This window comes from Zosterops lateralis (genome assembly GCF_965231275.1).
Source record: "Zosterops lateralis genome assembly, chromosome: 1".
Taxonomy (NCBI): Eukaryota; Metazoa; Chordata; class Aves; order Passeriformes; family Zosteropidae; genus Zosterops; species Zosterops lateralis.
Genome location: NC_139762.1, coordinates 15,468,841 through 15,489,662, shown reverse-complemented (window position 1 = coordinate 15,489,662; position 20,822 = coordinate 15,468,841). Strand labels below are relative to the sequence as shown.

Here is a 20,822-nt window from a genome sequence, read left to right as displayed (position 1 = left end):
GCAGCCTGGCGCCTCTTACCATGAGCTGCAGTTTCATGGGTTTAAATCCTGCTTCAGAAATGCTGCACAGAACTGATTCCTCCTAGAGCTGGTATTATGTTTACGGCCACTCATATGTAGCGCAAGGATAGAAAATCACTTAAAAGAGCTGCCCCATCCTCCTCGTTGATTATTCGCTCTTGTTAATCAACCTCCCGGCTGATTATTCTTACTGCTTTCCTTTTTGATCTGTCTGAAACTAATCCAACAAAGAAAGTGTCTTGTTTCTTCCACCTGGGTACAAAATCGCTTATCCTGGTGTGGCAGAAGTGATGAGATGAGGATGGAGAAAAAGAGAACTCGGAGGGGGTGGGGAAGCAAAAGCTCGTGCTGGTCAGCCACAGCCTGTGGTTGTGTGCTAGACTACACTGCTCACACAGCCAAGCCCCCACCCCCCGGCATGAAGGCTCTGGTTAAAAAAGGAGCAGGAAGAGACATGTTTTTCTAAAATAAGCAGAATGAAATAGTCTCTAGAGATGCCTGTTTCAGAACTCGATGGCTACCCTGCTAAAACAGTTCCTTCTTCCCTCCCTCCAGAAGGTTTCCTGGCATTAGCTGAGGGCTATGTTTTTCAGTGTGAATTTTACTGACTGGCAGAATGAATCCCATTGGTATTTCTGAAAACAAAAGTGGGGGGAAAAGAAGGGACTGAAAACCAAACAACCTTAGTGACATGGGACAGCAATCATACAGACACTATGAACCTCTAGCAATGACCTGCAAATATTCTTGATAGCAGAACTCCCACAACAGATGTCATTAATTACAATCCCCAAGTTGCCTGCACATGAAACAACGCTAAACATACCTGCTTGTACAACTATTCACTGTAAAGAAGCAATTCACTATAAATGAAAGCAGTAAAATGGTATCTTGCTGCTCTGCTTTGAGAGAAGCATATTGCTGAGTAAAGGACCAGTACAAAAAAGTTTTACATGGAGTTACTTTTGATGAAAGCTTTCAAGCCTGTGGTATAGATTTTTCCCACAAATTTTAAATTGGTAATTCTTCATTTATGACCTTCGCAGCTATCTTATTTACTTAATTGGTGTTACTGTGATACTGAAGTATAGTTAGAATACACTGCACAGTAAATTCCAGGACCGCCATTAAGAAACTATGTGATGCACTCTTCATTAAGCAAGGCAGAGATTCAGGATAAAAACTGGTGCTTGAATTGCCAGCAATTTAAATCAGAGAACCTAATCCTAAACTCATCCTGCAAAACTATTTGTTCCCTGGATGCAGACCAGCCCTATGATAGCTGCCCTTCAGAGAAGCCCAGCTCCTGACCTTGCATCATCAGGAATGAGCTAGCAGAGCATCACACCATGTAGGGAAAGTGAATTTGATGTGAAAGGCCAAGATGGACAACACAAGTGCAGTCCCAAGAGCTGAACTTCACAACACACCAATCCAAATGGGAATGCCAGAGGTAAGCCTTCCTTCAACAGCCTGTGTAACTACCAGCCTAACAGCACAGCTCAAGACCACAATGTTCCTTCTGCCCCTAATAACTTCACAGACATGAACACGGCAGGATTTGAACTGCTTGCAGTAATATGGAAAGAATGGGATGTTATCTCAGACTGAAGTGCAAAATAAAAAATTCTTTAGCACTGAAATAACTTTTACACAAAAAGTTCAGCACATCAAGACTGCTTACTCAAAATGTTTCCTGACAAAACTTTAAGGCATAACCACTTCAGCTCCCATGTTGGTACAGCATAAAAAAATTAACAGTATTTCACATTGGACTTAATTTCTGTCAGTTATTTCTAAGTGAATGGAATAAAACAAGTCTCCAAATATTTATGAGAATCGCTTCCATGAACACTGCTTTAGCAAGGCATCATATACTAAAATAATATATAATAAATCATTTAGGATTTAAGTTTCAATTACAAGAGAGTTAAAATCTACAGAAAACTGTTTTTCTGCTTAGCTTAAGGAGACCAGCTCCTCCATTCCAGCACAGTTTTGTAAGGTCACCTGCCACAATTAGTGTATGTCACTGTTCAGAGGATTCCCCTGGCAGGGTTGGAGGCCAAAAAGAGATAAGAATATGCATTTCTGCATGTCCAAACCATGAGAAAAGATATCACAATTCTACAAGTTTGATACTGAAACTGCTGTGCCCTGCTTCTGTGCCCAATAAGGAAGAGAAACATGAAGAGTAACGCAACTGCTAAGACTGTGTTACACTACATTACTACCCCACAGTTTATTCATACAGCTCTAAAAAATTTCCCACAAAATCAAGTAGCTTGAAATTCACCAAGAAGGACTGAATGTAGTGGGAAAAATCAGTAGGTGTTAGTTTCCAAAATAACCTTGTGTCTTTTGCTGAAATCCCAGCATGGGCCGCTACATCACATGCCTCTTCAGCAGAATAAATGAAAATGTTCAAGTACAAGTACGAGCAGGCTGAGGCCACAGCTCATGAGAACAGAGCTGGAAGGCTGTTCATGGTATCATCTTGTGTCCCAAGAGTATGGGGTGTTTGTTAGTTTATACAGGACACAGCTGCTTCAAGAGTGAACCACTAACTTCACAAGTACTCACATGGTTTGACCATATTATTGCTTTTACACAGAATTTGCCGGTATCTGTTTCTGGGTTTCACAGGACTCTCAACTAGAAAGTTGACAGTTCTAAATAATGGAATGACAAACAACTGGGTATTTTTATGCAAAGAATTTTTTTGTTTTGATTTGAATTATGGAATGGAAACAAATCTGCCCAAGTTAGGTGCTGCCTGTAGGGAATTGTGGAGGGGAAGATTTTTCTTAATGGAAAACATCAATTTAATCTATAATCAGAAAAAATACAGGTAGTGGTTTCAGAACAACTGCAGATGATAAAGTTTTCTGGTATGTGACATCTCTCCACAATGAGAAAGATAAAATGCAGCAGATCCAGTTAGGACATGACAGAAGGTGGTAACGGATCCCAGATATTTTACAGTACTGTGGCATACACAGGATGTAAGGTAACAAGGTTTAAAAGGTCCCTCCCCAGCCCCAGAGGGTTTGCATTCCCATTTCCTGGGAATGCTCTGTCATCCTACAGGATATACAAGTAAGAGCTTTAATTAAACCAAAGCTGCTACACAGAACAAAAGACACAGAGACCGAAAACGAACTGATAGTTTTGCCTGTAGTTTTCCTACTGAAGGGCTCATATAGGAGGAGGCAGATAAAAAGGTGTAAGTGGGGTTCCAGTTACTGTTCCCCGTAAAATTTACAGATTTACAGCATATTATCCATGAGAAAAAACAGAGACTTGGGTTCATAATTTGGAGTATGAACCTTTTTTTTTTCCCTATCAAATGCTCTCTACCCTGAAGGAAACTGAAGGGAAACAGATATACGTTCACACTCAGACACATAAGAGCTTCGACTGCAAACCTCCTGTGTCGTGGATGATGAGTGACCACTGCACATTGGGCTGAAATCTCTCTCTACTTGAAGACCTGACCATTCCAAACTATATGGACTTCTGTAGGGACTTAAATTAAAAGTGAATGCAAGGAGCTAAATACAAGGAACCAAAGGCAGCCAGGGAGCTTCTGGAAAGCCAGAAAAACCTACAGAATTTAGACTTTTATAGAACATAGCAAACCCATTAAGGCAGGGTAAATTACATACCATGCCTGATTTAATTGTATTTCTATATGTGTTTCACTATATTTCTGTGTTTTCATTAGCAAAATCTATTGATAATTTCTCTTAATGACAAACTCCTGCAATCAGCTGCACACCTAAGTAATACTCATCACAAGAAAAACAAGTGCCGTAGCAAATTGTAAAGGAGACTACTGCTACTAAAGCCCACTCAATTTATTCACAGAATGTTCTCATGATGGAAGGGACACACAAGGACCACTGAAGTCCAACTCTGGGCCCTGCACAGGACAGTCCCAAGAATCACACCATGATTTGTCTTTTCATGAAATATTGCTATTTCAGAACCCACACATGTCCAAATTTCATGCTGATGATCTTGACACAAGGTAAAAGAATGGGGGAAAGATGCACAGGGGCAACTTGAAGATGCAGTTACTGACAAAGCCTTCCTTCCTCTTTCTAGTCAGCAAACCCCAAGTGCAACCTTGATCTCTTCCCTTTGTTCTCAGGCCTTTTGGAGAGCAGGGTGGTGGAGGCAGGATTAACATTGGTTAGTCAGCACCACTTTTGAAGGAAAGACCTTTTTTCAAACAGTGTGTGTGTACACACTGCCATGCACAGACAGCTTGTAATTCACTACTACATCTTCACATTACTACCATACCACAAATCATTACTAATTTAAGAACACTACTTTGCTGTATTAACCATCCTTGTCCCTGGCTTGGTTTTTATATACATGAAGAGACTATTTGTATAACACTTTCTTGACCTGTTGAGTCAGAATTTGAAGCCAAGATTCCACAGTTCAGGAGTTCCTTTGGAAAGCATCTCAACACTTTGACAGGTAGTACTTCGACACAGCTCACAAGAACAAGCAACCTGTGCAAGATAGCCACGTATACAAAACTGTTCAATGGCCAAATCAGGTACTCTTTCTCATGAAAATGTTCCTTTTTATTTAAATATTTTTACCAGGCAGTTATCCACAAACTGCAATTTACAGCGTAAGTTCTGACAGCTGTATTTTGGAAAACTAGACTAACAAACAGGTGTATTGTGCTTACTGTTCAACACTAAATTAGGAGAGAAATACAACTCTGCATGCTTTCCATCAGAGCACTCAGGCTTGCAGCTACGCCTCATTAAAACATCAGCAATGTGCTTTACGTGTTAATTACCTATGGCTTTATATCTAGTTTAAGCTATAACATTTACATCTCTGACAATCCAGTTTGCAACTGCATCTTGCTCTACACTTTTCAAGCTGTTGTGCTTATGAAATCCCATGTTGGTGCACCCAGCCCATAGAACCTGGGGATTCCTATATGGATACTGTGAAGCTCTTTGAATTTTAGGAAAGGACAAAACAATAGAACCTGTTCCTGTGCTGCTTATGCTGGCATGCAAGCACCCTGCAAAGGCACCTCTCCAAGCTAAACCACTAAAACACACCAAGCCCATTGCTACCCCGATACTGCGGTTGAAACTGTTTGCTGCATCTACAACACCTCTAAAACACGCACACCTAAAAAGTTTCCTTTTAAAGGATAAATATACAATGTGGACATGTGCCAATAACAAAAATATGTAGATTGTATTACCTTTAAAACTATCACTGTCAAAAATATCCCTTTTCCATACTATTTCAAACATAAGTTTCCTTACTACTGACTCAAAGCATGTTGTCTCCAGAAATTTTTAAGACTTATCACCCTACTTATTCTTTCTATTATCAGTAGGATTTTTTCTGTAACAAGTATTTCAGGATTTTCATTATTATAAGCATCTCTTCACACAATTCTGGTTAACACAGAATTTTAAAAATCTGTTGTTTCATTACTTTTCAAATGCTTTTAGAACCAGGAGTTGTTTTTGCCATAATAACTTAATTTCTTTTCTAGTCTAAATATAACACCTTTCTTGGTGGGAGAAAGTGTGAACTGGATATTTAACTTGTTTACATAGTTTTTTTTTCCAGCCTACAAGACTTCTTGGCTAAGTTTAGCACAGGCAGATTACAATCAGGAATACCATATATTTTGAGCCATTCTAGTAGAAAACATGGGGGTCCATTCTGTGAGGTGGTATTAAATTCCTGCACACTCTGCACCACTTACTACTCCCATAAAGACACTATTTAATTTTGTGCAACTTAAACCTCACATTTATCCACATGGGGAAATGAAAAGTTTAGTTAAGCATATAAATATAGCTCTTACACAGCTGACTGTAACTGATGCTTCCGAGGCTGTATTGCCTCCATGACTGCCACAACATCTGGCTAAACTTACTTTAATCCAAGCTTTTAAAGGAAAAACAGAACAGAGGCAAGTATGCTCTTGAGTAAAAAGCTAGAGAATTTCAATAAGTGCAATGTCTCTCTCATCTATTTCTTTAAGAAAAAACAATTGCAAACATGTCGCTGGCTGTTGCTGCAGGTACTGCAGGAAGCCAGCAGCTGGCACACCGCAAAGAGCAAAATCAGCGGAAACTTCTCGTCGTTACATGGCAGAGTTCACCCACCAGGAGTTATCATTAACACCCAGGGTACGGTTTCAACAGCCAAAACCCAGATGAAAGCTAACTGCAGCTGAAAGCATCAGCAGTGCTGCAGCATTTCCAAAAGAGCAACCTCTGACTCTGCACTACCACTCAGGGACCTCCCTCGCTTCTATCCCAAGTCAGCTCCACTAGGACCTTAAGCCATCCTCTTCCCCTCCATGCCAAAAGCCACTTTCTGTGAGCCTCAGTGAAAACCAGACCTCCATATGGACAGAGGAGTGCTGAGGAAACAGCTTCTAAGTAGGGGCAGGTGGCTGTCAGACTGACTGCCCTTCAAAATTACACTGGGCTCTCTGCTGCTAAACCAGCCTAAATTCAGGCTGTCACAGCTAATCTTGGACAACTATCCTAAGCTGATCTTGGACAAATTGTTTATAAATGCTCTGTAACACAGCCAGCCAGTTTGGGGAATTACTCTGATTTTATTTTACAGGTTATCAGAATAAATTAGTTGGCTGAAAAAATTAACACAAGCAAAGAACAAAATACTGGAAGATTTTAGGTTTGTTGTTGTTTGTTCATATTTTAGTTCAGAATTTGAATAGCAAGCACATAAAATAATAGTTACAGATAATATTCAAATATTTAACATCAAGTTTTAAAAAATATTCACTGTATATTCACTATTCAAACAATTTAGAATGAGACTTGTACTGAAACAACTCTCATCCTCAATATTCTTTTAATGCCAAGTAAGTGCCCAGAAAAATGACCATGCAGAAATAAAAAAAACCTGGTCATCCTACAGAACTACATACAGCCTTATAAATCTGTACCTATGAGATTTTGAATATAATTTAATTCTATATATATTTAATTTTTCATATGTATGTTATATATTTTTGTGTACATAACTAACAATGATTATTAATTCAATGGCAGTGACAACTGGCAAGGCAGAAGCACAAACTGAAACAAACAGTGGACTTCACCCAGATTTTGATGCAAATTTGAGCACTTGCAAAAAGCTCATCAATCTCAAGAAAAAAAATAACTTCAAGCTTAAAAGACTCTTAAATTAAAAAAATCAAAACCACCCAGACTCATCACAAAGTACTTCATAAAAAGCAGTTCTTGCCTGAAAAATCTGCCTATTCATACACTTCTGCTGCTTTCCAGAGCAGGATTTTAAGCCTGGAGTCCTGCTTCTAAGAGCACTTCAAAAGATAATAAAAGATGAGGTTTCTCATCATAGTAGCCAAGTACATGTACCCATTTGCTACTACCGAACCCAGGCAACAGCTCAACTTCTCCAGACCCTAAAATTCCCCACTCTGCACCCTTCATTTCTCTGGTGCCAACTGCGGACGATACTTTCACCTCTTGGCTGAGCCAAGAGTGGAACAAGCTGAGCAATAACACCTTGCTGAGTGATTTCTCACCTCATCTAGCAAGTTAAGATCGATTACTCAAGTCAGAAGAGCACTGAAGCAGGCACGAGCAGATGCTGTGAGGTTCCACGGCAGTTTATGCCAACTTATCTCTGCACTGCCACAGTGCCACACGCTCTCGCTATGAGTTGCAGGTTTTCCCGTTCCTGCCCTGGCTCTGAAGCATGCCCCTTGCAGTGCATGTGGTCTCATAGCTGCAACAGCAGATCTAGCTGAAAATTAACTTTTTGCCAAGCTATTTTTCAACCAGAACAGTTATTTCAATAACTTGATGCACAGCCCTATAACTTCCACAGCTGATGCAAGCAGGACGGCAAAACTGCAGAGCTACGGGCAGGAGGGACAGCTGAGATCTACAGCTGCTATAAATTGCTGCAGAACCACACTCCTATGAAAATTAAACATAATTTTAGTTGAATTCATGGTTCAAAAGCCATTGGAACATTTTGGTAAATTTGAAAACCAATTGTCTGCTGAAGAGTTTTGAGTTATCACTAATGAGTGAGCTTTTTTTCTCCTAACTCTGCAGAGACACGGCATTAAAAATGCATCCAGCTACAAACAAATGTTAATCATATTAAATACAGATATTATTCATTTAGAAAGCGAAACTGCATTGTGAATTATGCACCAAAAAGAGGCAGTATCTGTGCAAATTCTTTTATTACTATCCAAATACTCTCCAAACTCGACAGCTGGCAATGGTAAAAATGCTGGCAGCAATCTTACACAATCTTAGTTACTCCTTAAAGCTGAAGTTGAGTTTTTCACTGAAACGAGATATCTGTAAGATGGCTGTGTAACATTTTAGACTACCCTTTGAAAAGTATGTAAACAACATGTGTACTGGAGGGAGATAACACATACATAGAAAAAAAAAAGTTTATTGATTTTATTATGCATTTTTAACAACCTATAGCTGATATGTACAGCATGTTCTTCCAAAAAAGGAAATTTGCTGTTTCCTTTTTTATGCTGAAGCCCACACCCAGGAAAAATTACACTGAAGTTCTTGTACATAAATTTCACACACTGATTTGTATTTGCATAGAAGTGACAAAAACAACACACAAAAAAAATCACTCCCCATTTTTGAACTGCACAGTAAAAGCAAAGAACAAGTGTTACCTTCTAAAATGTTACACTTTCAGATGTTTCGGAAATGCAAGTAAGTTATATTCATATGTAACCTAAAGATAGATTTTGAATCTATTCTAACACAAAATCAGCAAATTGAGAATTCAAAAACTGACAAGCCTTGTATTTTATGCAGATGGGCTATAGCATGCCTTTCAGCTTTGGGACAATCTCCACCTGGCATCACAAAGTCAGCACAGTAATGGCACAGTAAATACAACCTTGCAAAAGCACAAAAGAAACCTCTGAGAACGTAATTCTTGACTTTATCCTAAGCCCACCAAAACTAATTCCCTAATACACAAGCAAATAAAACATCAGTGTAATAAGAAAAAAGCCCAGCCAGAAGTCACTGGCAGCACATCAACCATGCTTACCCTAGCCAACCTTGTGGATAATGACAGCAAAGATTTCTTCATTTCTCCTTTTCATTAACAGAAGAGGGAGCATTTCACTTGCTGACTGGACAAGCACAAAGCCTTCAGCCACTCCATTCTTAAAAACGTGTAAGCAATATCAGAAGTCATTCTGATATAAAATTTATTCCAGATTTATTGATAACCAACTACTAAGATGCGTCATCTTTTGACATCTGTGAGAGTGCTCTGATTTAACATCAAAAATATTACATTCTTTCATGTACTCATCTTTATACAAAACCTCTTTACCCCAAGATCTTGGAAACCAGACATCTGAGGGTCTAGGCAAAGCTGGATGTTGCCAGTTTAATACTCAGGCAGCTGAATTTGTGGAGGATGCTGGCCAAGCTTCTAGAATGCCAGGTCCTTCAAATGACCTCCTATGGTCCCTGGGATGCTCTGGTTACCCCACTGCTCACGGGGAGAGCATCCTCTGCATTGTGGAAGATCATTCCCAGCAGGTCTTGCCAGTCTACAAGGACTCAGAGGAGATGAGGACAGATCAGATGAGAGATGAAGACAGATGGCTTTGTAGAGCAGCTTCCTGCACAAGGGGAAGATGTGATTCTCGGTGCCGCTGCCCAAGGTTAACACATGTTAAGATACGTTAAACTACGATTCCACCAAAGAAAATTAAGAAACACCAGAATGACAAGTTATCCTCCCTTTCCCCTTATAGAATGGACACATACTTATCTCAATATTTACTTCAAGGGCAAGATTATGCCAAACTACACATCCCAGTTTCAGGTTTGTTTCCCAGAGACCAAGTATGCACTGATATCCAAGATACCACCTTTGACTCATCGCCATTTCCTAAGTGAAATACTGACTCCTTCTAAATGAATCAATTACTTTTTAAACAATTACTTTTCTTCTCTTTTAAATAACCACAAATCAGTTATCTTTAAATGAGGGTAAGTTCAGTGTTTCAGTTCAGCCCAATATATAATTACTGTTTTTCATTCTACCACAAAAGATGAGAAAAGAAGAAAGATTTCTCTTTTTCTGTTCAGCTTCCACATCAAAAATGCTTTTACTTGCACATCCATAAACTTTAAAAAAAATTCTTAATAGCTGTAAAAGAAAAATAACTACATGCAAGTACTTCTTCATAGTATAAATACTACAGAGAAATTTATAGTTTAAAGCAACAAGAATTTGCACAAACAACAGCCCTTCTTCCTGCTTTTGCACTAGAATGTACCAAGAGCAGAAGTTAAAACTAAGTGTGTCAAAACTAGGACTAAGTTAAGTAAGTGATGTCATATAAAACACAAAGCAGAAATAAGAGAACTACAAATATGATGCCAATCATTTGGAGGAGGGAATACTGGCATTAGATATGGTATATGTTGCAGTTTATGAGCATTATAAAGAGGAATCTGCACTTAAACATAGTCTCGCAGATTAGATTTTTTGAGAAAGCAACTTTCATAGTCTAATGATTTGATGACAAAATGTGAGAACTGCATTAATTTAACAAAGATTTGCAAAGCATTTTTCTGGGACAGAAAGGAATGAAAAGGATGGTGAGAAAAAGAAGAGAGTATCTTCTTAGCTCTTACAAGCAATAACAGAGTTAAGATTCCAGCCTCAGCTTTGTTACTCAAAACTTTCCCCTCTAATAAAACCACAAGAATACTAATGGTATTTTGTTGCTGCTGTTGGAAAAGAAAAAAAAGCACATGAAACTGCTTTTAAGACAGAAAGCATGTTTCATAACCTATTTTGCAGCTGACTGTAAAGAGAAATGAGAAAGATATAGCAAAAAAAAAAATAAATAAATCACCAATACATTAAAGAACCTCTGCTTAGTGACATCCCAAAGATATTTACAAGTAGGAACTCTATCACCTTTTGCAAAAGAAAACATTAATATTATAGTCTCATCAGGTTAATTCTCCTACCACATGCTTGATTATGTGCACATTTTGTTATAGGTTAGAGACTTTACCACCTCTCTGAATATATCCAGTCTATTAATGGGGGAATACAATAGCCCAGGAAGTCCACTAGCTACCTTATTTTATGAACAGAAAAGTAAGAGAAGGTGGTTATTATGAAAATATGGGAAGTTTATTAACAACATTCTGCTAAAGAGAGCACCTTCAATACTGAAAAAAGCAACTGTATTATTTAGTGATGTATAACAAGGTGCCTAGTATCTTATTTTTCATTCACAGAAGTTAAAATTTTCATTTTCTGTGTAACATTCCCAACAGAAGCTGTTCAGCAAGCTTACATGTGTCTTAAATCAGGCTAGAAACTCACACAGCTAAAGCACAAGACAATTTCTTACAATGAAGCTGTGCATATTTTTTACTAGCACACTAATAATCCACATGGTGGGAGAGAAAAAAGTTCAGAGAAAGAGTCTTCTCATAAATTTATTCTGATTTACAGTTTTAGGAGTTTAGGTTACTGGACCACACCTATGCAGGACAAATTAGAAAAGAAAAAAAAGAAACAGAATTTGTCTTCCCATTTGTGGGTAAACACACAAATGGCTTTGTAGGTTACGCCAGAAACGCCATAACCACAAAAACTGACAGATACTGGTCAATATTGTGGTCCCCTCTGGTTACCGCATGACAAGAAATATCATCCTTTTTAGAAAGTTGACAACACAATACACCACAGGGCAGAGCAAGGAGGAACTACACAGAAAAAAGGAGAACATATCTGCCACCATAAATGACAATATTCATCAGCGTTAGAACTATCCAACAGCTTTTAAATTTCTGACACAAAAGGAGCATTAAATCAGACACAGATATTGCCAGTATCTGTTCAAGAGACAGAGCCACAGAATTTGTTCATCTGTTCTCAAATCTGTGATGCTCCTTCCCTCTTGAAAAGCAAACAAACATCCTCTTCAGAAAAAAACCAGCTAACTTTCCCATACAACAAAAACTTATAGTCATGTGAAGCTTTGAGATGTGTTTGTCTAAAAAACATCCCTGCACACCTATGCCAAAGTAGAAGCCTGAAAAACTTTCACTGCAGAACCAGCAACATTATAACTGGTGAGAACACTGCTATTAGAACCTGACTGCAAGGCAAGGCGAGTGGGGCGAGTGAAACAATTTGTAGAATCAGCAATATAAAGACAGATGGGAGATGAGAGCCAGGAAAACATAGACTGAACTCTTGAGTTTTCTGCTGCTGGGAGACCGGAAATTTTCCACCGGGCACAGAATATAGCAGCTGACTTAAAAATCTAGTCACAGGGGAATAGTACACATACTGGCAAGTACTTTTTAATGACACTTCCAAAATAAATCTAACTACATACTGCCTTAATTACATTTTTAAGATTGATTTAATTTATGTAATTGCTTTATGAGCTCTACCAATAGAAACAGTTTAAAAGAAAAAAAAAAGAAAAAAAAAAAAAAAAAGAAAAAAAAAAAGGCACTCCCAACAAGGATTCCCTCTCAGAGCACTGACGGCAGCTCCTAAGAATTAGAAGGATGCCAAGGGGATTGGCCATCCTAAAAAAAGTTGGGGAAAAAAAATCACTTGACATTCTAGAAAAGCAAAAGAGGGAGAATATCAATGCCTTTTCCAAGTGTCACGTAAGGTGGCACAAGCAATCTTAAAGCTAGTGATTAATACTGATTTAACTTCATTTTTGCAATGTCTCACTGATTACAACAGGCTGTCTTATATGGAACGGGTACAAAACACATTTGGAAAGGAATGAGGAAGAGGAAGGTCAGGTACACCAATGGGCAGCAAGATCCATCCAGCCCTCCTCCACAAAACTGACTTCCCACACCATGTGAGAACTACCAGAGAAAGTAGCACAGCTCACACATCCACCTCCTGTGCAGCAGTGACATGTGACACAAGCAAAGGCTGCACGAGGCATCATGAGCCAGTCCATACAGAAGAAACTCAGGCCCCGGGACCACCTGCAGCAGAGGAACAACAGGGACTCTGCTTGGCTATCTATCAGAAGGAAAGGGAGCCCGATGCAGAGCTAGAGCCTTTGCTTACTAAAAGGTCCCATCAAGAGAAGGTCCTTAACAGCCTGTTGAGCAATCACAGCTGCAGTACCTTGTTTCAGTAGCAAGAACCACAGACAACCACGAAGCCGATGGCAGACTGATGAGAAGCTGGGAGAACCACAAGCTAAGTGTGCATCACATCACTCAACTAAATCGAGACTGGGTGGAAAGGCAGGCATAACAACAATTTACAAAAAACTGACGGGCACTCATACCAGCAGCAGCAAGGGAATCGTACTCAGGGCAAGGGAGACCGCAGCACGTGCCCACCCCGCGTGTGCTTAGCTCTCCCCAAGTTTGCTTTTCTGCTACCCAAGTTATCTACTTCCTGAGCTGCTGCTAGAGCAAACAAGGCTTTTTCAGATCTGAACTACAGCAGAGCTACTCAATGAGAGGTACAGAGAGGACCGTTTAGAGAGACGAATGAAATCACGAATCAGGAAGAAAGAACAGCAGGAAAAGTTCTCAGACAGTTTTTTTTCAGCTTTGGGAATCACTTCCCAAAGGAAGTGGTATAAGGCAAACCACTTGAGTCATTTAAAACACTCAAGAAAAAACACTGAAATTCTGCACTCCCATCAGAAACTCGTGCATATTTTTAGAGAAACAAGCAATCCTCCAAATCCGTCCTTCACAAGGGTGGGCATTACTGGGGACATGGCACAGATCAGATACCTGAACACAGCAGAATGAGCTCCCTGGCTGCACCTACAAAGAACACCAGAGTTTTAACTGCTGACATTTCATTTTGAAATAAATATGGTTTATTTATCATGTGGCTGGCAAACAGATACAGCACTTACCAGCTCCAACTTTGATCAAGGTAAGATTATGCATGCCTGTCAGCTTTTCAACTTTCAGCTGAAACGTCTTTGAAAAGGACAAAAGTTGAAGGTGTTCACATCTTAAACTTGTCTTGTCTTGCCAACATATTGCCAATGGCTCACTGTTTTTGCAACCCTTAAAAATAGAGCCTTAGGCAAGCTTGCAAAATGCTACTTAATCATTTCCCAGAGGCAAGTAATATTTTTTGTGACAGGAGAATGAATCATCGGTTTCGTCGCTGGGATGGATTTGGACAATGAATGTCTTTGCTACTCTTAGTCTTGTTTAATTTAGTCTAATTTACATCTTTCTAGTAGTATAATACTACTTTAAAAACCCTTGTACAAACAACCAAGAACAACAAAACCCCCTCACTGCTACCAAGCTGTCTCATTTCTCAAAACTGATTTTTCTCACGCTACCACCATCACCTACCAAATGATCTGTGTGCCAGGAGTACAAGTTGCTTAAATCTGTTTCCACATACATGAAGTCCTGCTTCATTTCAACACCTTAGCACACAAGTAGCATTAGCCGTGAGTGGTTCCACTAATCTAAATGGAGACAATCCTTACTCCTAAAGGTTTGTGTATCTTGGCATGAACAGGACTGTAGCAGCAATGGCAAATCTACCAGAAAAATCAACATTTTCACCCAACAGCTATGTGCACATGTGCTGGCATGAATGGACTGTTGTATTCTATCAAGGACAAATGAAGCAAACACGAATGCTGATCAACTTTTTTTCACAAAGAGTCACAAAGACTACCTAATGAGTTTAACAGGCAGTCAGATACTTATTCCATAATATAAAGACATCTGACATGGGCCTAAACAGTGAGTCAGAATGAATTTCCCATCGCTTCATGTTTCCTTCCAACCACTAGTAAATGAAGGCACTAAGAGGAGACAAAGCACTGCGCTACCGCTGTAAGATTTTTCAGAAATCCCCATGCAGGACATGACATAGAGGCCTCCCACACAAGTTTATAGGAAGCTACAGCGGCTCAGAGCCAGTTTGGACGGCTGGAGCAGCCAAACGCTGCACTGCGACCATCCCGCCATTCAAACCGCGCATACCCCGCTCTCAGGGCTGGCCTCCCGCAGGTACGGGCAGGTCAAACCCCGGCTACTCGAGTTCCTGCACTCCTTTCGCTCCCATTCCCGTGCCTCCAGCGCCCGCTTCCCGCGGCAGGCACCTTCCCTCTCCGGACGCCGCCCTCCCGGGAAGCCGCCCGAAACTTTCCAACTGAGTGCTGCCCCTTCCCCGGGAACCAGCGGGACAGGACACGGCACGGGCTCGGGCTCCGTCCCCCTCACAGAGGAGGGGTCGGGGCGCTGCCGGGCAGGGCCGGCCCCGAGCGGACAAAGGCCCGGCCGGCCCCGGCGGCACAAGAGGCCCGAGGCCGCCGTCCCGCCGCGACAGGAAACCTCAGGCCGGGCCCGCCACCTTCCCGCCCACAGCGGCGGGCAGACACGGCGGGCAGACACGGCGGGCAGGCACGGCGGGCAGGCACGGCGGGCAGACACGGCGGGCAGGCACGGCGGGAGGCGGCGCCCCGTCCCCCGCCCGGGACCGGCGCCGAGGGAGCCGCGCACGGGGCGGCGGCGGCTCCCGGGGCGGGAAGCGGCGCCCGCAGTCCCGAGCCCGCCCGAGCCCGCCCGAGGCGCCGAGCCCCGGGGCTGCCGCCGGCACCGCTCATCTCGCCCCCGGCCGGCTGCGATCCCCGCCCGTCCTCCCGTTACCTGGGCCATGGCTGCGGGCAGCGGGCGCGCTCCGGCCCGCCCGGCTCGCTGCGGCTCCCTGTCTGTGCCCCGGCGTCCTGGGCAGGGCTGGGCTGGGCTGGGCGCGGCGGGACGCCCGGGCTCGCTGCTCGCTGGCTGCCCGCCGCCGCCTGCTCCGAGCTGCTGCGGAGCCCGGCCCGCGGGGGAGGGGAGAGGAGGTCCGCACTCGGCGTTACCCGCCCCGGAAACACATTCCTCCTCGCTGCCGTCAAGCGGGCCGGGGAGGCGTCTGCGGCGCGGCGGGCAGGACCGGGAGAGCCGCGTTCGAGGCGGGGCTCGGTGCCCGCTTCCCTCCCGCTCCCGTCCGCGCCGCCCGCCAGCGCCTTATTTGGCGGGGTTTGCCGGCGGCCCGGGCCGGGCCCAGCCCCAGCGCTGCAGCCCCCGGGCCGGGCCGAGGGGTGGGGACGGGGCTGGGGCTGCCCCGCGGCCTCCGAGCCCCAAGGGCTGTGCGAGCCCGGCCTTTGCCAGAGCTGTTCCCTTGCTCCAGCGCGGAGCCAGCGGGGAATCCGAGCAAAGGGGGATCGCCCCTTCCTCTTGCCGGCAGCTTTTCCAAAAGCAGTGGAAGTCACTAAGCGATCGATGGAAATGGGAGTCACTAAGCCACGAGTGGGCTTGTCTGGTGCTAACACACGCTCCGAGCTAAAAGTGGCTTTCCCCGAGTCCCCCAAGCCCGCTGGTGTCCGTGGCGTGCCCTTGGTATTTTAAAGTGCCCTTTAGAGCAGGTACTTGGGAAATTACCGATTAAAAAAACCAAACCCAACAAACCCCATGCCATTCGACACCTTTTTGAAGGTAAGGTGTTGGGAGGCATAAGCTATGAGCTCACAGCTCAGAGCTCTAAGCACTGCGCCTTTATGTGTGACAACTGGGGCTTGTGCCAATTCTTGGGTTTGTGTTAACTTAAACAGCAGTGCTACAACTTGTTTATAATTTTAGTAGCTTTTCCCCTGCTTGCTTTCTAGCTGCATTTTGAAATAAGAAAGGAATGATGTTTTTTACTTTACTCAAGTGTAGCCTGTGATTCAACCCTGTGTTCCACTCAGGCAGTGCAGTGGTTTTAGGGTGCAGTCTTGTAACAGCTGTTTTAGCAAAAGCTTTTAATGCTGGTACAGCTGTAATTGCAAAACTGTTTTAGTGGTGTTGGAAAAGGAGATTAAAATGACAGACTGCTGCTCCAAGCAGCTCCATCAAAAGCAAGCACTGGACAAATGAAATAGTAGATAAATAACTGACACTCAGAGATAAGGACAGCAGGGACTATATGTTTCAACAGGTAAATCAATATATAATATTAACACTGTCAGGAAAGAAGAAAGCCACCAGAAAGCCAAAGTTTTAAAAATGGTAAAAATTTATGCCATTCAAACTAAAAGCAAATGCAAGAGGAATAGTGATCTGCCAAAAATCTGGGAAATTTAAGTATTGGAAGATTACTTTTATCCAAGGTATTCTTTTCTGCTTCTTTGTTGCAGAGGAAAAAAAAAAGCACATCTGGTGTTAATTATGACAAGGTTGTGGATTTTGATCCTTGCATGGGCCATTCACTTAAAAGATGGACTTGATCCTTGTGGGTTTCTTCTAACTTGGAATATTCTGTGATATTGCCAGAATATGCAAACAGTGAGCAGCCATTCACTAAAGTGTAACTCAAAGAAGTGGTGGCAAAAAATGTGCTACCCAAGATCACTGGGGCTCTGAGGAGTAAATAAAACTGCTCAATAGACTGGTTCAAGTGCTACCCAATGCTCTGCTCAGATCTTACTGTGTCAAGTAGCCAGTGGCTGGCTGTGCTGAGCAATAGGAAATCGACAGGAAAAAAGTCTCACAAATGGCTGGAAAAAAAATCACTGAATTATTTGGCTGCTTTCTGGACTCCTTTGGAGAGCACAGATGGGTATGAAAATCATTTGTTATTTTCCAACACTTCTGAAGTACTAAAGATGTCAGGGAAAAAAAAAGTGCTGGAAGTATCTGAGCCCATAGACACAATTGTAGGTGATGTCAAAATGTTTAATGTAGCATCTCTATACTGCAGTGTACATGACATCTGGGAGAATGAGTGAACAGTTTTGCACAGAAGGGCTCTAGAAAAGATGGTTTTTTATGGATTGAGTGGGAAGCTGGGAAGTGTTTGGTTCACTGTTAACTTATCTTGCAGATACGGATTTCGTTGTAACTTTTACATGAAATGAATCCCAAACCAGGTTTTGGTGTGTCCACTGTTGCCTTTGTAAAGAAGTCAGCTCTGTAAATCAGGGGTGCCCTGCTGCAGCTCCAGGGCTGGGGCTGAGTATCCCTGTGCCAGGCAGCTCTACTACAATCCCTCCCAGTGCCAGGCTGGGAACCTCAGGAATGAGGGTCACTGGGGTGCCTCGGGAGCCACTGCCTCCAGAGAAGCAGGAACTGGTTGGTAGGAGAAGCTGCAGCAGCTCCTAACCAGTTATCGGGTTATTTCCTTGGCTGCAGTTTCCCGTTGGCCACATGTTGCTGCCAAGCCTCTGAACTCTGACTTAGTAAAGCCCACAGCCAGGGAGCTGTTACCCTGTTCTCCAGCATCTGCTCCACTCCTGCAGCTTGCAGAGGGTTTGGAGGGAGATATTTTTCAACTAGGGCCTCAGCGATAACAAACACAGGACTGCCATGGTTTGCACATTAATACCCAAATGCAAATGCCTCCCATCAGGGCACTCATTAGGCAACTTCAGAATCTCACCAGCCGCTAACATTTCCACCTTTACTTCTTCCTGCTGCACTAGATATCTCGCTCACCTCTGCCCCAGGGAGTGATAATTTACCTACTGCTCCACTTTCCCAACAAACTTTGTTACTGACAGCAGAGTACTTTCCCTTACTGCCCCTCTTCTTTTCCTTCCCTGCCTCTTCAAAATGCTCCTACCCTACTTAAGGAATTTTTTTCTTTCTGAACTAAAGAAAACCAAGTTATAAACCTGAGGTGAAAAATCATGGTCTAATCGCAAAAGATAGATAAAGGGTGGGAGAGAAAACAGAAAGCCAATGTCATTTTCCCATTTTCCCAAGGATAGCAATGGAGCCAGGAAAAGCAAGCAGATCTCCTGGGAACACATCAGACTGCAGCCACCTGGGCTGAGCTGGCTGTGGGAGCACCCAGTTTTCCTGGTCTGGCCTTGGAGCAGAGCAGCAGCAGCTGCAGCTGCTGTTTTATTCCAGCAGCAGCTGTGCAGTCTCCAAGGGGCACAGTGAGCCTTGAGACCTCGCTGGCAGCTGGTCAGCACTGGGCTCTGGCTTCCAGTGTGGAGGATGGAGGGGATGTTAGGGCTTGCACACAAGATTCATAGAGAAGGTATTATTAGAAGGGTCACTTAGTACAGGAAATGATGGTGCTAAATGGTTGTGGTCATTGCTTTTGATAACAGCCTCTATCTGGCTCCTCATGAGGGAAGAGCAACACTTCTCTGGAAGCAGGCAGAGAGCAAGTCTGGCAGCCTGACAGCCATGTACAGTGTGCCCATGGTATGGAATGTGGTGTTTACACTGGAGCCAGGTTCTTCTGCCTCACACAAGGAGTGAAGTGAGTCACAAATGTTCAGCCAGGAGATTGCCATAGATTGTATCCTGGGGGCAAAGGTTTGCTCTGCAAGGTTGTCTGCCTGCTGGTCACAGGAGCTATGTGCAGCACATAGGTGCAATAAAGCTGATATATTAACACCTGGTTTATGATCAATGCTTAGATCTCTGCTTTGTTCAATCGGCAGTCCTGTGTTTAACATGAGCCTTTGAAAAGGTCAGAGTCCACCAAGCCCTTCCTTCAGCTCACCAGCGTTTAAAAAGCAACTTGTGTCTGTCAGGCAGGAATAAAGGAAAGGTCACCAGGGCACATGGCCCTTCTGGTGGGACTGTGCCCTTGTTGGCACAGAGCAGGCTGTTGGAGTGGAGGGTCTGTGGGACAGCTTTTGTTACACTGTGCCTTCTGATCCCTCCTCTGACACGTTTTCTGCACTTCCTTCAGCTGAAGAGTTGCTCTCCCCTCTGTGCGTATGTTTGAGTAGGCTGAGCTGTTGCTGTTACAATCCCTGTTGCCATTAGAGATTCCTTCTTGTTTGTCACGTGAAACTTATATCTTCCAAAGCACTTTGTGCTCCTATGTCATTCTGAAGATCGTTTGTTTTATGCAGAAATTCTATAAGATACTTTTGATCCTCAGTAAGCAAGGCAGGAATTCTTTTTTATCCTTAGGCATGAACCACGGGTTGCCACCTGTGTTCCAAAGTATAGAAGTGAGCAGGAGTTAAGTGAGGAGACTGAAGTCTTTGAGATTTATGTTCAAGCAAGCATACTCATGATAACACAGGGCAGAGAACGTCTGCACCAGCTCCTTATGTTGCTTGAAATGAAGCATGTTTTCTAGAGAACTAGATTAAAAAACTTCAGGCTTGAAGATATTTTAGTGTTTAATTACCCAAGAAAATCTGCCTATGGGAGATTAAAAATATCCCCAGAGGATGATAATTCTGAATGCACAGTAAGTTTCTGAGATTCAGCAGTTAGTTAATTCTTACCATGTGCTGCTTTTATTCTGTGAGACTCTGAGATCACGTGCTTACATATTCTGTTCCCTCCTTCTCAGGGGATTCCCACTGTTTAGACAAGCAGCTCATGCTCATTCGAGGAAAAAATGAATTCCACGGCCCCCAAAGAAAGAAGCAAGGACAATTGCAAGAGCTTTCCTTGAAGAATTCTGCTTTGGTTTTGCCCAGAGGGACATTCTGCAACCTCAATGAAGTAGTTATTAGTGCATAAAATTACTGAAATTTAGACTTTTGCAGAGGAGAGGAAGGATAGAAATGACAAAGGAGGATTTTGGTAACATCAGCTGCAGTAAAATTAGGAGATGGTAGCAGTCTACTAGTACTGAGAGTCTGTTGTGAGAGTGGGACTAAGGACAGATTTCATGTTCATTGATATGTAGGGGAAAGAGGAGCTATGTGGAAAACAGAATATTTTAAGCAAGACTAGTAGGCAAGGAAAAAGACAAAA

The 20,822-nt window shown here is 42.8% G+C and overlaps 1 protein-coding gene across 1 annotated transcript in view; it reads right to left on the bottom strand.

Annotated features, from left to right (window-relative positions):
• The window catches only part of ITGB1 (integrin subunit beta 1), a 43,294-nt gene extending 27,480 nt beyond the window's left edge, over positions 1 to 15,814 (bottom strand). The window contains exon 1 of the mRNA XM_083864476.1: positions 15,768 to 15,814. Within this exon, the coding sequence (XP_083720602.1) occupies positions 15,768 to 15,776 (9 nt within the window). The 5' untranslated portion in view covers positions 15,777 to 15,814. The remainder of the gene's footprint in view (positions 1 to 15,767) is intronic.
• Positions 15,815 to 20,822: the final 5,008 nt, after the last annotated feature.